Source organism: Chelonus insularis, unplaced genomic scaffold (genome assembly GCF_013357705.1).
Source record: "Chelonus insularis isolate UGA/USDA-ARS -01 unplaced genomic scaffold, ASM1335770v1 contig_130_pilon, whole genome shotgun sequence".
NCBI classification, from domain to species: domain Eukaryota; kingdom Metazoa; phylum Arthropoda; class Insecta; order Hymenoptera; family Braconidae; genus Chelonus; species Chelonus insularis.
The window spans coordinates 1103173-1118424 of NW_023276371.1; the positions used below are offsets into that span (position 1 = coordinate 1103173).

Sequence of the window (15252 nt, forward strand, 5' to 3'; positions counted from 1 at the left end):
GTAGTATCGGAGTCTTTCATTCACCCCGATTCTCTTCGCATTTCTTATATTACCATTACATCGTATTTCTAACAGCCTGAGGCAGTGCTTAAAACTCAGTCTCGACGTAGAAGCCGTGCCGGCGTCATTCGACGAGAGTCTTCCGTAAGGAAGAGCAGTTTGTTAATTGTGTTCATGTTAATTAACTTTAGACGAAGGGATAAGTAGTGAAATTTAGCTAAATCATTAAGAATCATGAGGTGGTTGGTGTTATTAGGCTTATTATTAGCCTTGACAAAAAAGACTAGTGCTGAAATTCTTACCCCTCCTTACTTCAATTTAGCCGAAGGTAAAGAAATAATTGCTTCTGCAACGTGTGGAGTTGATACTCCTGGACCTGAACTTTATTGTAAACTTGTTGGTGCTAGTTCTGATCAAGATGAAGATATTAATCTTATTCAGGGCCAAGTAAGTATTTTTTTACTATTCAAACCAAGATTCTCAATATTATTATTTATTTCTATTTTATATATTTATTTAAAAATATTATCTATCAATTAACAGATCTTTCTTCTTTTCTATAATTGGAACCAATAATTAAATTACTTGAATAATTATTTTGATAAATATTTTCAAAGTTCCAAATTGATTGAGAATCCCTGTAAATCATAGATTTCTATCTATTCTATTATTTTTATACCAATTTCAAATTATTCATTAAAAAAATTGAATTCTGTAAAAAAATATAGAAATATCTTTCGCTCGTGATTCACAAAAATTTTTTATCTCTCAATAAATTATAATGCTCCAAAGCAAGTTTATTGCTAAAAAAGTTTTATAAAAAATCACAACCATTTCAGAACTTATATGGGAACCACTTGTCGGTTGATCAAAGGACTTTAATCCTTGGCGAGTTTGTAAAAAAAAAAAAGAAATGAATGAAAACCTGTCTTCAAAATCGTTCTAGAGATAGATCAAGTAATTTAAAAAATTATTCTAGTGGTGATTTTTTTATTATTTATGCTTTGTTATCAATTGTTATGTAATCTTTATAAATAAATATAGAACAAATTTCCAGTTAAAAAATGTGCTCCCGCACAACTTCCATTTTAGTGAATAAAATAGTGATAAAAACGATAAAAGTGACCCCACGATAACTTTTTGTGCCTACGAACATCTTGTTATCATTATGAATATATTAAACCATTTTTAATCGTGTTCTTCAAGTCCACCATGAAATTCCCTTGACTAAAATGAACTATTCATATAAATATATCCTGTCTTCATTACTTTATGAATTTAATGTTTCATTCCAACACCTACACCTAAAATTTACTACAATCAATATCCAACTTCTAGCTTTTTAGTTATAATATTTAATTCTCATGTCCATCTCTTCTTTAGTAAAATACTTCTTTTTTTCATTTAGGTTTGTGATGTCTGTGATCCATCAGTCCCAGAAAAATTCCACCCTCCAGAGCATGCAGTTGATGGTGCAGAGACTTGGTGGCAATCACCTCCACTTTCTCGTGGAATGAAATACAATGAAGTTAACCTGACAATTAACTTAGGCCAGGTAATAAATAATCAGTTCAAAAAAAAAATAATTCCAAATAGAATTATTTAATCATCTAGAGTAATAGAAATGAGAGCAATAATAAAGTAAATTTATAGCATTTGATGTAAGAAGAGTTGGAGAATTATCATCATCAACTTTCAAAGAAAGCTTGATAGTAAAATGAAATAAAACTGAATGATGCGTTTATCACATCGTAGGCGACTTCCTGGGACGAGGGAAATGAATTATCGTTTTGATAATTTAATTTTTAGACATGTATATTGAATTCATAAGTCATTGATGTTTTAAATGGAACTATTGTTGTGAAATTTTGAATATTCTGTCCAGATGAGCTTTTTAAATCAAATACTCTAGATATATTTGATAAAATGAAGATAAATTAATAATAATAAAGATAACATATTGGTATTCACTATGTAGAATAAAATGAATGCATATGTTTATTTGATATGATGTTGTTGGTACCTCACAAAATCATAAACTCATACAACGATTTAATGTTCTAAGAAGGTCTGGATAGATCTCTGCAGTAGGTCGAGAGGACCGTTCATAACATACCCGCACATGTGTTTTGTAGAGAAAAAGAAGTAAAAGAGTGAGAGAGATGAAAATAAATATAATGTAATTTAAAGTTTCAAATAACACACATCTGCAGACCATCCACAACCAAGACCCTTTGATGCGTCTTAGAAAATTTACTCTCGACCCTCTGACTATTTTTCACATGTTTTTGGTATTGATAAAATTTTATCTACTGGGAAATGATGGAAAAATTTAAAAACTATTTCTAGATAAATATATTTTATTTTAAATGTTATATTAATGCAGGGCTATGGCAAGCATTTTCTTTAAAATCTGACATTTAGATTGTTTCTAGAATGATGTTGAATGTTATTTTCAATAATAAAAACAAAAAATACAATTTAAATTTATGTACATTCAATATTCTGTTATTTTTCAGGAATTTCATGTAGCCTATGTTTTCATCAAAATGGGCAATTCACCACGCCCAGGACTTTGGGTTTTAGAAAAATCAAAAGATTATGGAAAGACATGGCAACCGTGGCAATATTTTTCTGATTCTGCAAGTGATTGTTTGACATTTTTTGGTGTTGATAGTCGTACGCAAATTACTCGAGATGACAGTGTCATTTGTACGACAGAATATTCAAAGATTGTGCCACTAGAAGGTGGTGAAATTCCGATATCAATTTTAAATAATCGACCATCTGCTTTGCATTATTTCAACTCAACTGTACTCCAAGAATGGACTCGTGCTACCAATGTGAGATTTCGGTTTCTAAGAACAAAGAATTTCTTAGGACATTTAATGTCTGTAGCTCGACAGGATACAACAGTTACGAGAAGGGTATGTACTTTTTATTCGACATAACTGATAAATACAACACGAATTAATTTTATTCCAATCTTTTCGGATAATGGGTTATGTTAATTTCAAGATGGCTTTGAAAGTATGTAAATAAATTGATAACATTTGTTTGTCTAGTATTTTTACTCAATCAAAGACATTAGTATCGGTGGACGATGTATGTGTAATGGACATGCAGACACATGTGATATTCGCGATCCAAAACAACCGAATAAACTTGAGTGTATTTGTCAACATAATACTTACGGTCCTCAATGTGCCTCTTGTCTTCCTGGATTTCAACAAAAAAAATGGCAAATATCTACAGCTTTCAAGAAATTCACTTGCGAGCGTATGTAATTTTTTATCTAATAAACACATATCTAGAATATTTTATCTATAACCGACACCAAACATGTTAAAGAACTGAAAGTTATTATGTATTTCAATAAATGTTTTTTGTTTTGCAGCATGCAACTGTTTTGGACACACAACGGAGTGTATATATGATCCTATAGTTGATGAAAAACATCAGTCATTAGATATTCATGGAAATTATGAGGGTGGTGGTGTTTGTAAAAATTGCGCACATAATACTCAAGGAATTAATTGTAACCACTGCAAGTCAAAATATTACCGACCAGCGGGAAAACCACTTAATGCCACCGACGTTTGTCAACGTAATTTTTTACAGTTATTTTATTCAATTGTTTCATTGATGGTCATTGTTATTTTCTCTTAATTAATTTTAATTGATTCATTTTTTTTTCTTTGGGGTTAATTTTTAAAATTTTCTCTTTGATTATTGAATAGTTATCTAATGTTAATATAAATAATTGTAAATTTTAGCATGTAATTGTAATTTCTTCAATTCAACTGGAAACTGTGCGGAATCAACTGGAAAATGTGAATGTCGTCCAGAATATACGGAACCAGACTGTGACTCTTGTGCGTATGGATTCTTCGGATATCCTGATTGTCGGCCTTGTGAATGTAATCTTAATGGAACTGATGGCTATCACTGTGAAGCTCTGAATGGTATTTGTCCTTGCAAACCAAATTATGCTGGAGGTTATTGTAATCTTTGTGCAGAAGGATTTTATAATTTTCCTGAATGTTTACGTACGTATTTTTGACTGAAATTAATTCAACTATTTTTGTTAAATCACAAATGAATTAACATATTTATTTTTTTTATTTATATAATTCTTACAGCTTGTGAATGTAACCTTCAAGGCTCACTTCGTGATGTTTGTGATCCATTTACTGGTAATTGTACTTGTAAAAATAATTATGGTGGTAGGACGTGCAGTAATTGTGAAAATGGATATTACAGTTATCCAGTATGTCAATGTAAGTATAAATACAATTTTTAATTATTTAATTTATTTCAAAGTTTTTCAATTAATTCATTCATTTCATTGAATTATTTATAGACTGTAATTGCGATGCAAGAGGAACTCGACCAGAAATATGTGACAAAAAGGATGGTTCATGTTTGTGTAAAGAAGGCTACGGTGGCGAACGATGCGATCAATGTATCAATGGTTATTACGGCTATCCTAATTGTAGGCCTTGTAATTGCAGTACAGTTGGCTCTCCATCAAGTAGTTGTGATTCAAGCGGAAAATGTTCATGTCTGGGAAACTTTGCAGGAAGAACCTGTGATCAATGCAGTCCTGGATACTATAAATATCCTGAATGTATAAGTGAGTATGAGAATAACTAAGAGATCATCTTAACTATAATTATTTTTTAAACAAAACTTTATTTACAGGTTGTGAATGTGATAGTCATGGATCAATAGGAGTTTCCTGTGATGCTGAAGGCAAATGTCAGTGTCATGAAAATTTTGACGGTCTTCAATGTAATCAATGTAAAGAAGGATTTTATAATTTTCCACGTTGCGAAGGTTGCAATTGCGATCCTTCTGGAGTAGTAGAATCCTTCCGAGGATGTGGTTCTCTTCCTGCTGGAGAATTATGTCAATGTAAAGATCGTGTCCAAGGACGAATATGTAATCAATGTAAACCGCTCTACTGGAACTTATTACCATCAAATCCTGATGGTTGTCAAGATTGTGACTGTAATCTATCTGGAGTTATCGGCAACATAGGAGAATGTGATTCTAAATCCGGTCAATGTATTTGTAAGAATGGAGTAACAAATCGAGATTGTTCTGAGTGTATTGATGGTACTTATAATCTCCAAGAATCTAATTTATTCGGTTGTTCGCGCTGTTCTTGTGATATCGGAGGATCAACTGGACCAGTTTGTGATAAAGATACAGGACAGTGTTCATGTCAACCTCGAGTTATTGGGCAAACCTGTCGAGAGCCTCTTCAAGCTCATTATTTTCCAACTCTCCATCAATTCCAGTATGAAGTTGAAGATGGAAAAACTCCAAGTGGAAGTCAAGTTCGTTATGGATTTGCTGAAGATACTTTCCCTGGTTATAGTTCGAAAGGTTATGCATTATTTTCCTCTTTCCAGAATGAAATAATTCAACGAGTTTATATTATGAAATCATCTTTCTATCGTATGGTTTTAAGATTTGTTAATAAAAATGCAGAACCAGTTACGGGTACAATAAAAATCACTCCAGAACATCCTCAAGAAGTTGAACAAACTTTCAAAGTTCAGTTAAAACCCACAAATGAACCGGCTTTTGTCACAGTAGCTGGAATTCATGGTAATCTTCCTGCTCCAATGGTCATGAATCCTGGCTATTGGTCTATCAGTATTGCCACTGAAAAAAATTTATTCCTTGATTATTTCGTTCTCTTACCAGCTGAATATTACGAAGCCACAATTTTAACCCAAGACGTAGATATTCCTTGTGAAATTGGTTATCACGGGCTCTGTAGACACTATGATTATCCTAATTTACAACACTTTGATTCAGTTCGTGGAGCTGGAGGTTTCCTTAATGAAGGTGGAGCAAGATATCCATTAACAGAATATTTCTCAGAACGTGAAATACTTAGAGAGCTCGGAAAAGATGATTTACCATTAATTAATAATAAACAAAAAGAAATTCACTTTGAATATCGTGTATCAAAACCAGGTTTATATGTTTTATTAATTTCCTACATCACTTCAAAGGATGCTTCTTCAAGTTCTACACTTGTTATTGAAACAAATGGTGACAAAGGCAAAGCTACTCTTTATCCATGTAGATACACCAGCGCTTGTAGACAAGTTATTACTGATAGATACGGAAAAGTTACTGTTTCCAATTTTTCAACAAATTATGCAACACTTGTCTTAACTGGTGAACCTAATTCCAATGTAGCTATCGATTCAATAGTAGCTATTCCTCATGATCAATGGTCATTGGATTATATCAAACCTAAGTCAGTTTGTGTTAGAAAGAATGGTAAATGTGTTCAAGGAATATTCCCAGCTGGAGTTGAAGCAAAGAAAGTAGAGTTCGAAGCTAACAATGAAGATTTAGAGGATGGTACTCGTCCTTTAATTATATTTGATAATTCAACTAAATTAATTTATTTAAGTGGTAATAAACCGATGATTGATATCAAGACTAAAGTTCCACAACCTGGAGATTACATCTTTGTTGTTCAATATTACCAACCTGATTATCCTGAATTCGAAATAGAAGTATTAGTTCAGAATGGTAAATTTTACGAATCTAAAGTCGCAGTACCACATTGCCCAAGTAATAGTGGATGTAGAAGTATTATAAAACAATTCGATGGCAACTCCAAATTCCAATTAATTGAAAATGTTGTATTGAGCTTCAAAAATCCAGGCAATGGTATTTGGTTAGACTATATTTTGATTATTCCAGCTGGTCAGTATGATGATAAAATTCTTAAAAAAATTCAATTTGATCAGACAAAAGAGTTTATTAAAAGATGCGGTAATAATCACTTTTACATTAATACTACTGAAGAAGGCTTCTGTAGGGATTCTATTTTTTCATTGACAACTAATTATAATAATGGAGCGTTACCTTGTCAGTGTAACGTTATTGGATCAACGAGTTTTCAATGTGCTCAATTTGGTGGTCAATGTCCCTGCAAACCTAACGTTATAGGGCGTCGATGTGACACTTGTAAAACTGGCTTTTATGGATACCCCAATTGTAGGCGATGTAATTGTCCACGTACTGCAATCTGTACTGAGACTGGTGAATGTCAATGTCCAGCACGTGTAACTGGAGAACGATGTGATCGCTGTGAAGAAGGAACTTATGGTTTCCATCCAGTTATTGGGTGTGAAGAGTGTAATTGTAATCCTGCTGGTGTAGCAAATGGAGACCTGCAATGTGATTTACTTAATGGAACATGTAAATGTAGGGAAAATGTTGTTGGACGTCAATGTAGCAGATGTCAAAATGGATATTCACAATTTCCATATTGTCAAAAATGTGATTGTGACATTAAAGGAACCACTGAAGAGATTTGTGATCAATATACTGCTGATTGTTTTTGTAAAACAAATGTTCAAGGATCTGCTTGTGATGTATGTAAAGAAGGAACATTTAATCTTCAAGAAAGTAATCAAGTAGGTTGTAGTAAGTGTTTCTGTTTTGGAAAAACAACTCGCTGTGATTCTGCCAATCTTTATCGAGATTTCACATACAATATGATTGATTGGGATATCGTTTTAATAAATGATAAAACTGGAAATGTAACAGTTCTTTCAATGATTCCTCAAGAATTCAATGATTCCTCGATTGTTATTAATCCTAATGACAATGAAACACGGAATAATATTGTCTATTTCTCAGCGCCTGGAAATTATTTAGGTAAAAAGCTTACATCATACGGAGGAACATTAAATTACACAATTTATTATACCGATGGACTATTTGGTAAAGCAATACCGGGTCCTGATGTAATTCTAATTGGAGGTGATTCTGTACTTTTATATTATGGAGAAGAACAACCACCTCAATCTACTGTTTTTAGAACTTCTATGGCATTGATAGAAACTAATTTTGTTACTCCTACAAACCAAGAAGTTTCTCGCGAACAGTTGTTAGTTACTTTGGAAAATTTACGAGGAATTTATATTAGAGCTATTTATTGGGATCCAACTATTTCTGTCTCACTTTCTGATGTTACATTGGATATTGCAACTAAAGAATATTCTCCTGGTAGTGTTTTGGCAAGTAGTGTAGAGCAGTGTCAATGTCCACCAAATTATCAAGGTCTTTCTTGTGAAGAATGTGCTCCTGGATACTATAGAGTTGAATCTGGACCTTATGGTGGATCTTGTGTAAGATGTCAGTGCAATGGGCATGCAGATACTTGTGATGTTAAAACAGGCATTTGTCATGTAAGTTTTGTCAATTATAATCAATCGTTTTAGATGCATAATTTATGTCCGTTAATTTATAAAATATTTTATTTTATTATTTTACAGAATTGCAAAGATGGAACGACTGGAGATCATTGTGAACTTTGTGAACAAGGTTATTACGGAAATGCAACAGTTGGAACACCAACAGACTGTTTAATTTGTGCTTGTCCTCTACCAATTCCTTCTAATAACTTTGCTACTGGTTGTGAAGTCAGTAGTGATGGAACAAAAATTAGTTGTCAATGTCTTCCAGGTTATTATGGTGCTCGTTGTAAATCTTGTGCTGCAGGATATTATGGAGATCCAGAAGTTGAAGGTGAATTTTGTAAACCTTGTGAATGTTCAGGAAACATTGACACAAATGATATTGGTTCTTGTGATTCATTAACTGGTGAATGTTTACATTGTTTAAACAATACCTATGGAGAAGCTTGTAACTTATGTGCACCAGGATACTTTGGAGATGCTGTTGAGCGTAAAGATTGTCAAACTTGTATGTGTGAACCTTGTGGTATGGATAGATGTGACAGTTACAATGGACTTTGCGAATGTAAACCAAACGTCGTTGGTGAAAAATGTGATAGATGTGCTGAAAATCACTATGGTTTTGATTCTTGTAACGGATGCCAGGCATGTGATTGTGATTTAGCATCAGAGTATGCACAATGTGACGAACAAACCGGTCAATGTAAATGCAAACCAGGAGTCACCGGCAGAAAGTGTGATAGATGTATCGCTGGATATTGGAATTATGGACCAGAAGGTTGTATATCATGTAACTGTAATACTGGATATTCGATTGGTGCTTCTTGTAATACAACAACTGGACAATGTTCTTGTCTTCCGGGAGTAATTGGAGAAAAATGTGATCATTGTCCATATCGTTGGGTTCTAAAAAAAGAAGATGGATGTTATGAATGTGACTCTTGTATTCATGATCTTTTAGATGTAACTGATGAATTAGAATCTTTGTTATCTCCAGTAGCGGAAGACTTTAATTCAGTTGCTGAAAGTTATTACACTAATCAGAGGTTGAAATTTGTCAATGATACTATTAATCAACTTTATCCAGAAGTTAAAGATTTAGATTCCAGTCGAGTCGATCTATTGCCTTTACAGCAAGACATTTCACAACTTTCTCTAGACGTTGCAAATCAGAAGAGGAATATAGAGTATACTGCTGAAGACAGTATAAGATGGAAAGATGGAGCAGAAAACACTTTGAATGCAATGAATGAATTAGAAACGGATGTTGTTAAAGAAATACATTTGGTTAATGCAATTATATCAGAAATACAATCTTTAGCAGCAAATATTGGCCTTGGATCAGCAGCAAAAATTGATAGTGCTTTAAAGGAAGCTAATGAAATCTTGAAAAAAATTCAAAATGTTTCATTTACTAATTTTAGAGATAAAGCACTCGATCATGCAGACCAGGCCAATGTTTTATGGTCGGAAATGACAGAGTACAATTTCCCAGTTAGTAACCTTAGTTCCGCTGCTGATAAAGTAAGTGAAAAAATTGAAAATTTCAAATTAAAAGTTGATGATTTATTTGAAATTACTGACCGAGCTCACAAATTAACTCGTGATGCAGAGAATGTAATTAATATAAATAAAAAATCAACCGAATTAAGAAATTTCGATTTGGTTAAAAATGCAACGACTGAGAGTCAGGATGATATTGTGGCTGGAAAAAATTTGAATAAAAATGCTACGATTTATTTAAATGAAGCTGAAATTAGATTTAAAACTTTAGGTTAGTATTGAATAATTTTATTAACTTATATTACATTTAAATGAGAATGGCGTCAAACTAAAATATATTGACATTATTTAATACTATTAATAATGTATCGTTTTTTTTCTTTAGATGATATCAAGGCACAACATGAGCAATCTATAACTCGATTGAATGATACACTAAATCAAAACGACGACGAGTTACTTGAAGTCTTTACTGTTGTTACCGAAGCTGATAAACACGCACAAGGTCTCTACATTCTTTCATTAGAAATAGATAGTGTTTTAACAGACACTCGTAATACAAGTGCAGTGAGAGCAGTATCAGCATACAGAGATATTGAACGAGCAATTAAAGAAGCTACTGATGCCACATACGAAGCAGTTCAAGCAGCAAGTAATGCTACTGCTTTATCATATGGAATTGATAAAAAAGCTGAAGAAACTCGAAAAAAATCATTCGATCTCTTAACAGCAGCAAATTCTGCATTCAATTTAACTGATAAAAAACTTGAAGATGATTTAGATGAAGCTACTGCGACAAATGATTACATTGCACATTTAAATAAAAAAAATACTGATGCTCTAGAGCGTATTAATAATACATTAGATCATCTTCGAAGTACTTCTGGATCACCAACTGATGATATCACAGAAGAAGCAAACAAAGTGGAAGCTATTGTCATCAAAGTAATGGATAACATGAACGGAGTTGTTAATAGAATTCCAAACGACTTGAAAGAAGCTAAGAATTTAAGCAAAGATACTTCAGATTCAATTCGAGATATTTCTCAAGCAAAAAAACAACTTGACTCCGTGAGTAAAATTCTTCCCAATATGACTGAGCTATTAGATAAAGTTGGAGAAACTCAAAATAACATAGACTCTAGTAGTGATGATTTGAAGAATAAGATTGAAGAGTTGAAAAATAAAGTAGCAAATGCAAGAGAATTAGCTGATAGATTTAAGATTGGTTTAACATTCTATAGAAATACAACACTTCAATTGAAAAATCCAGAAGGTTTACCTTTATTAGCAACTTCAACAAAATTATCTGTATACTTTAGAACTGACAAAACAAATGGACTCTTACTTTATCTTGGAAATGAAGAAAAAGAAAAAATATCCCGTCATAAAACTCATGATTTCTTGGCATTGACAATTGAAAGTGGATATCCAGTGCTTATGATTGACTTTGGATCAGGTCCAATGAAAATTATAAATAACAAATTTGTATCTGATAATGTTTGGAGACAGATTGTCGTTGATAGAACTGGGAAAAATATAAAATTGATTGTTAAAGAAGATTCAGGAGAAGGAAGAGTTGAACAATTTATCAAAGAACAAGTAATTCCAGGAACTTATTCAATATTTAATTTAGATCAAGAACATTCGAAATTATTTGTTGGTGGATACCCTTCATCATTCCAAATTCAAGATGTAGTAACAGCCTCATCATTTGAGGGTCAAATGGAAGAATTGATGATTGGAGAGATTCCAGTATCATTTTGGAACTTTGTTAAAGGAGAGAATAATTATGAAGGTGCAATAGAACGAGATAAACTCGTTGATTTTACTCCTAGCACTGGTTATAGGTTTGATAAGAATGGCTATGCAATTTTAAGTATGAAAAATTCACAAATTCGTCACGACCCTTCCAAATTTAGTTTGAAAATGATCTTTAAGACATTTGCAGAAGATGGTTTAATGTATTTAATGGGAAACGGTCCATATTTCTTGGCTCTAGATATCCAAAATGGTCATATTTCATTCCAGTTTGAATTAGGAGAGGGTCCAATTTCTCTAAAATCTCCTCAGAAATATAACGACGGCCAGTGGCATAGCTTAGAAGCAAGAAGGTTTGAGAATATTGGAGTATTAGAAATTGATGGAAAAGTAGTGGCTAAAAGTGATGGTGATGAACGTGGAAAAACTCTAATATCATTAGACCATATCTATTTTGGTGGATACCCACCGAATTTAAGACACCCGTACGCATCTGTTGCAAAAACCGGCTTTGAAGGTTGTATTGATGAAGTTGTCATTCTTGATACTTCTGTTGATCTTACCCGAAATCTTCAAGCATTTGGAGTAATGCCAGGATGTCCTGTAAGATTTGCAAGTCTTGTATCCTTTGAAGAAAAATCTCCAGGATATGTTCGTTGGTTAAATGTCTCATCTGATCCATCACTTCAAATTAATCTAAAATTCAAAACTACTGCAAATAATGGATTGATCTTTTATGCAACAGATTCTGATCAAACATCTAATAGTGTTCTATCAATTGAAGACGGAATGCTAGTATTCAAGAGTCAAGGAGATGTTGTTAGAAGCAGCAGTGTAGGAAATAAATTTAATGATAATGAATGGCATGTAATAACTGCCACTCATGATCAAAATGCTCTGAGAATTGACATTGATGATGTAGAAAATTATATATCAGAGGATCCACCACCAGCTTTGAATATTCAAAAGGGTAATCTTTATATTGGAGGCATTCCTAATGCTTTAGGAATTTCTCAAGGTGGTTCTAAGACTACTGAACCATTTATAGGATGTATTGGAGATGCTACGTTAAATGGAGAAATTATAAACTTTGCGAATGCTAAAGAACGTCCAAATGCTTTATTAGGAAAATGTTTAGGTGGAGAAAGTTTACCCGTTCCTGTTACTGAACCAGACGTTGGAATATGGCCACCACCACCAATTCCAAATATTCCTGACAATGTGAGACCTTCATCCAATAGTAATATTGTTGATGTTGAAGTAGATACCGTAGAACCTGGACCTAATGAATTAGAAGGACGCGTTCCAATAAATCCAGTTATTACTGAACAACCTGTTGAAACACCAAAAGTAGAAATACCTACACCAACAACGACAACCACTACTTCTACCACTACTTCAGCTCCTTATACAGTAGATCAATGTAAGCTTCCCTACATTCCTGCCAGAGATCCTGAATCAGAATCAGGATGGAGATTTGGAACTGCTAGACACAGTAGACTTGAATACAGATCGCTCAATGGAAGATATAGAAATGATTTTGATTTCCAAATTGATCTGAAAACACTTGATGATGAAGGAATAGTTTTCTTCAGTTCAGATTCAGAATCTAATAATTTGATCGCGGTTTACATCCAAGGTGGTAGGATTCATTACACCTTTAACTGTGGAACTGGACCGGGCTTATTAAAGAGTGAAATCAAGATTAATGACAATCAATGGCATACTGTTGTTTTCAAAAGAGTTGGAAACTTTGGAGAACTCATTGTCGATGAACATCCTATTGTTCAAGGATACTCTCCAGGAGAGTCGGAGGTTATTAATGTTAACCCACCTTTCTATGTTGGAGGAATTCTTCCAGAATTGTCTGCTAATGTTTTTGAAGCTATTGTAAGTTAATAATGATCAAAAAAATTGTCTATTGTTGTTTTAAAATCATGTATTTATTAAATTATTATCTTTATTTTTATTTCCAGAATATAAACAAAACTTTTAATGGTTGTCTGGCAAACTTTATGACCAATGGACAATCTGTTGGTGAACCAGAAGAAAAAATAGGTGTGATTCCATGTTCAAATAAAGTCGAAGTCGGGATTTTCTTTTATCCTGGAAATGGAAGTAATCTATTTAAAGCCAGTAAGTTGATGATTTTAAATTAACACTTAAAATAATTATAAAAAAAAGACTCGAGTTTTTATTTATTATGGTATTTGTATGTTTTTTAGTGGATAAATTCACTGTAGGACGCAAAGTGGATATCCAAATGGATATCAAGCCTCGTTCAACATCTGGACATTTATTATCAGTTCATGGAAGACGAGACTTTTTACTTCTTGAAATGATCAATGGGACTATTAAATTTTTAGTTAAGACTGCCAAAGGTCCTATTGAAACGTCTTTTGTACCAAAGATGCCTAACTCATTGTGTGATGGAAATTGGCACAATATCAGAGGTAAAATCTTTTAAATTTTAATGAAATAATTCCTTGAACAGATTAAATATGCTATCCTAAATAGCTATTACAAAATAAGGTCATGTATTCATGAAAAAATGAGGTAAATTTAAATCATACACTTTTTTTTTAAAGTTATTCTCAGATTTCAGTAAATCATTTGCAACTATTGCCTAGTTCTCATGCTATTTTATCTATAAGATTTAAGGTCAGACAGAGTATTTCTAAAAAAGTATTGAACTTGATCTTGATCTATGGAGATTGGTTTCTGAAGATATCTTCAGCACGATTCTTTAATAGCAGGTCATTTACAAATACGCTACAGATGCAAGGAAGACCAATCTTAATCGTGAATATTTCATAAAGACTATGTTTTAAAGCAACATATTAAAACTGAAGGTCAAGGTTTTTGATAAACAAGAAGGTCGGCTTTGACCATCCACAATTCGGTTTGTTTTTTGAGATAGCATCATACTTGTTCCTCAAATCAATCGCAAATATCTACTTAATGTAAAGTATTCGAAAATATTGGAAGATAGTCTATGCATTTCATTTTTTTTTTAAATGCATTTAAATTGGTGATGACTGCTGTTTTGTAAGAAGAAGAATATACTTATTTGTATATAAATTTACATTTGTTTAAATATCCGTTATAATACGTCGATTGCATTAAATTTAATGATAAAATTTATATAATTATATCTAAAAAAGTTATTTAAATATTGTGTTCCACTTCTAGTAATTCATTTGAATTAATAAAAATATTTTATTGTTTAAAACTAATTAATAATCATATTTATTCAACATTTTTTTCAGCTGTCAAACAAAAAAATGCTGTATTACTTTCGGTTGATCATGCATCAGCACCTCCAGGAGTAGGAGGAAGTAAGAATTCAGTAGGTGTGTTATCAAAGCATCCCATTTTTGTCGGTGGACATCCTCTTCTTGGAAAACGATTACGCGGCAGCACATCACACGCGCAGTATGTTGGATGTATAAAAAACATCGTTATTAATTCTAATGAAATAAGTTTCGATCCAGACCGATCTTACGGTCATGTAACAACTGGTGTATGTCCTGTTATTTAATTAGGACATGATTTACCAAAAAGTAATATAAGTTAACTTTAGTTTATTAAGTTTTTTCACATTGAAATAAATATTTTATAAAGTCATTTTGATATAAAACTAAGTAAATGCTAAGAACCTCATTATAATAATTAATAAATAAATATTAATAATTTGAGTCTTTTTTACTTTATTTCCTTATTGATTGAACATTGATCAAAAAAT

General features: G+C 32.5%; 1 protein-coding gene across 1 annotated transcript; it reads left to right on the plus strand.

Moving 5' to 3' along the window:
* The first annotated feature begins 116 nt into the window (after positions 1–116).
* LanA (laminin subunit alpha) lies at positions 117–15164 on the plus strand. The gene is made up of 14 exons (XM_035091600.1): positions 117–447; positions 1409–1555; positions 2520–2927; positions 3066–3279; positions 3398–3607; positions 3777–4049; positions 4143–4280; positions 4364–4636; positions 4705–8234; positions 8322–10017; positions 10132–13397; positions 13484–13643; positions 13733–13960; positions 14777–15164. Exons 1-14 carry the CDS (start codon positions 235–237, stop codon positions 15046–15048), a joined length of 11028 nt encoding a protein of 3675 aa, XP_034947491.1. The 5' UTR covers positions 117–234; the 3' UTR covers positions 15049–15164.
* Positions 15165–15252: the final 88 nt, after the last annotated feature.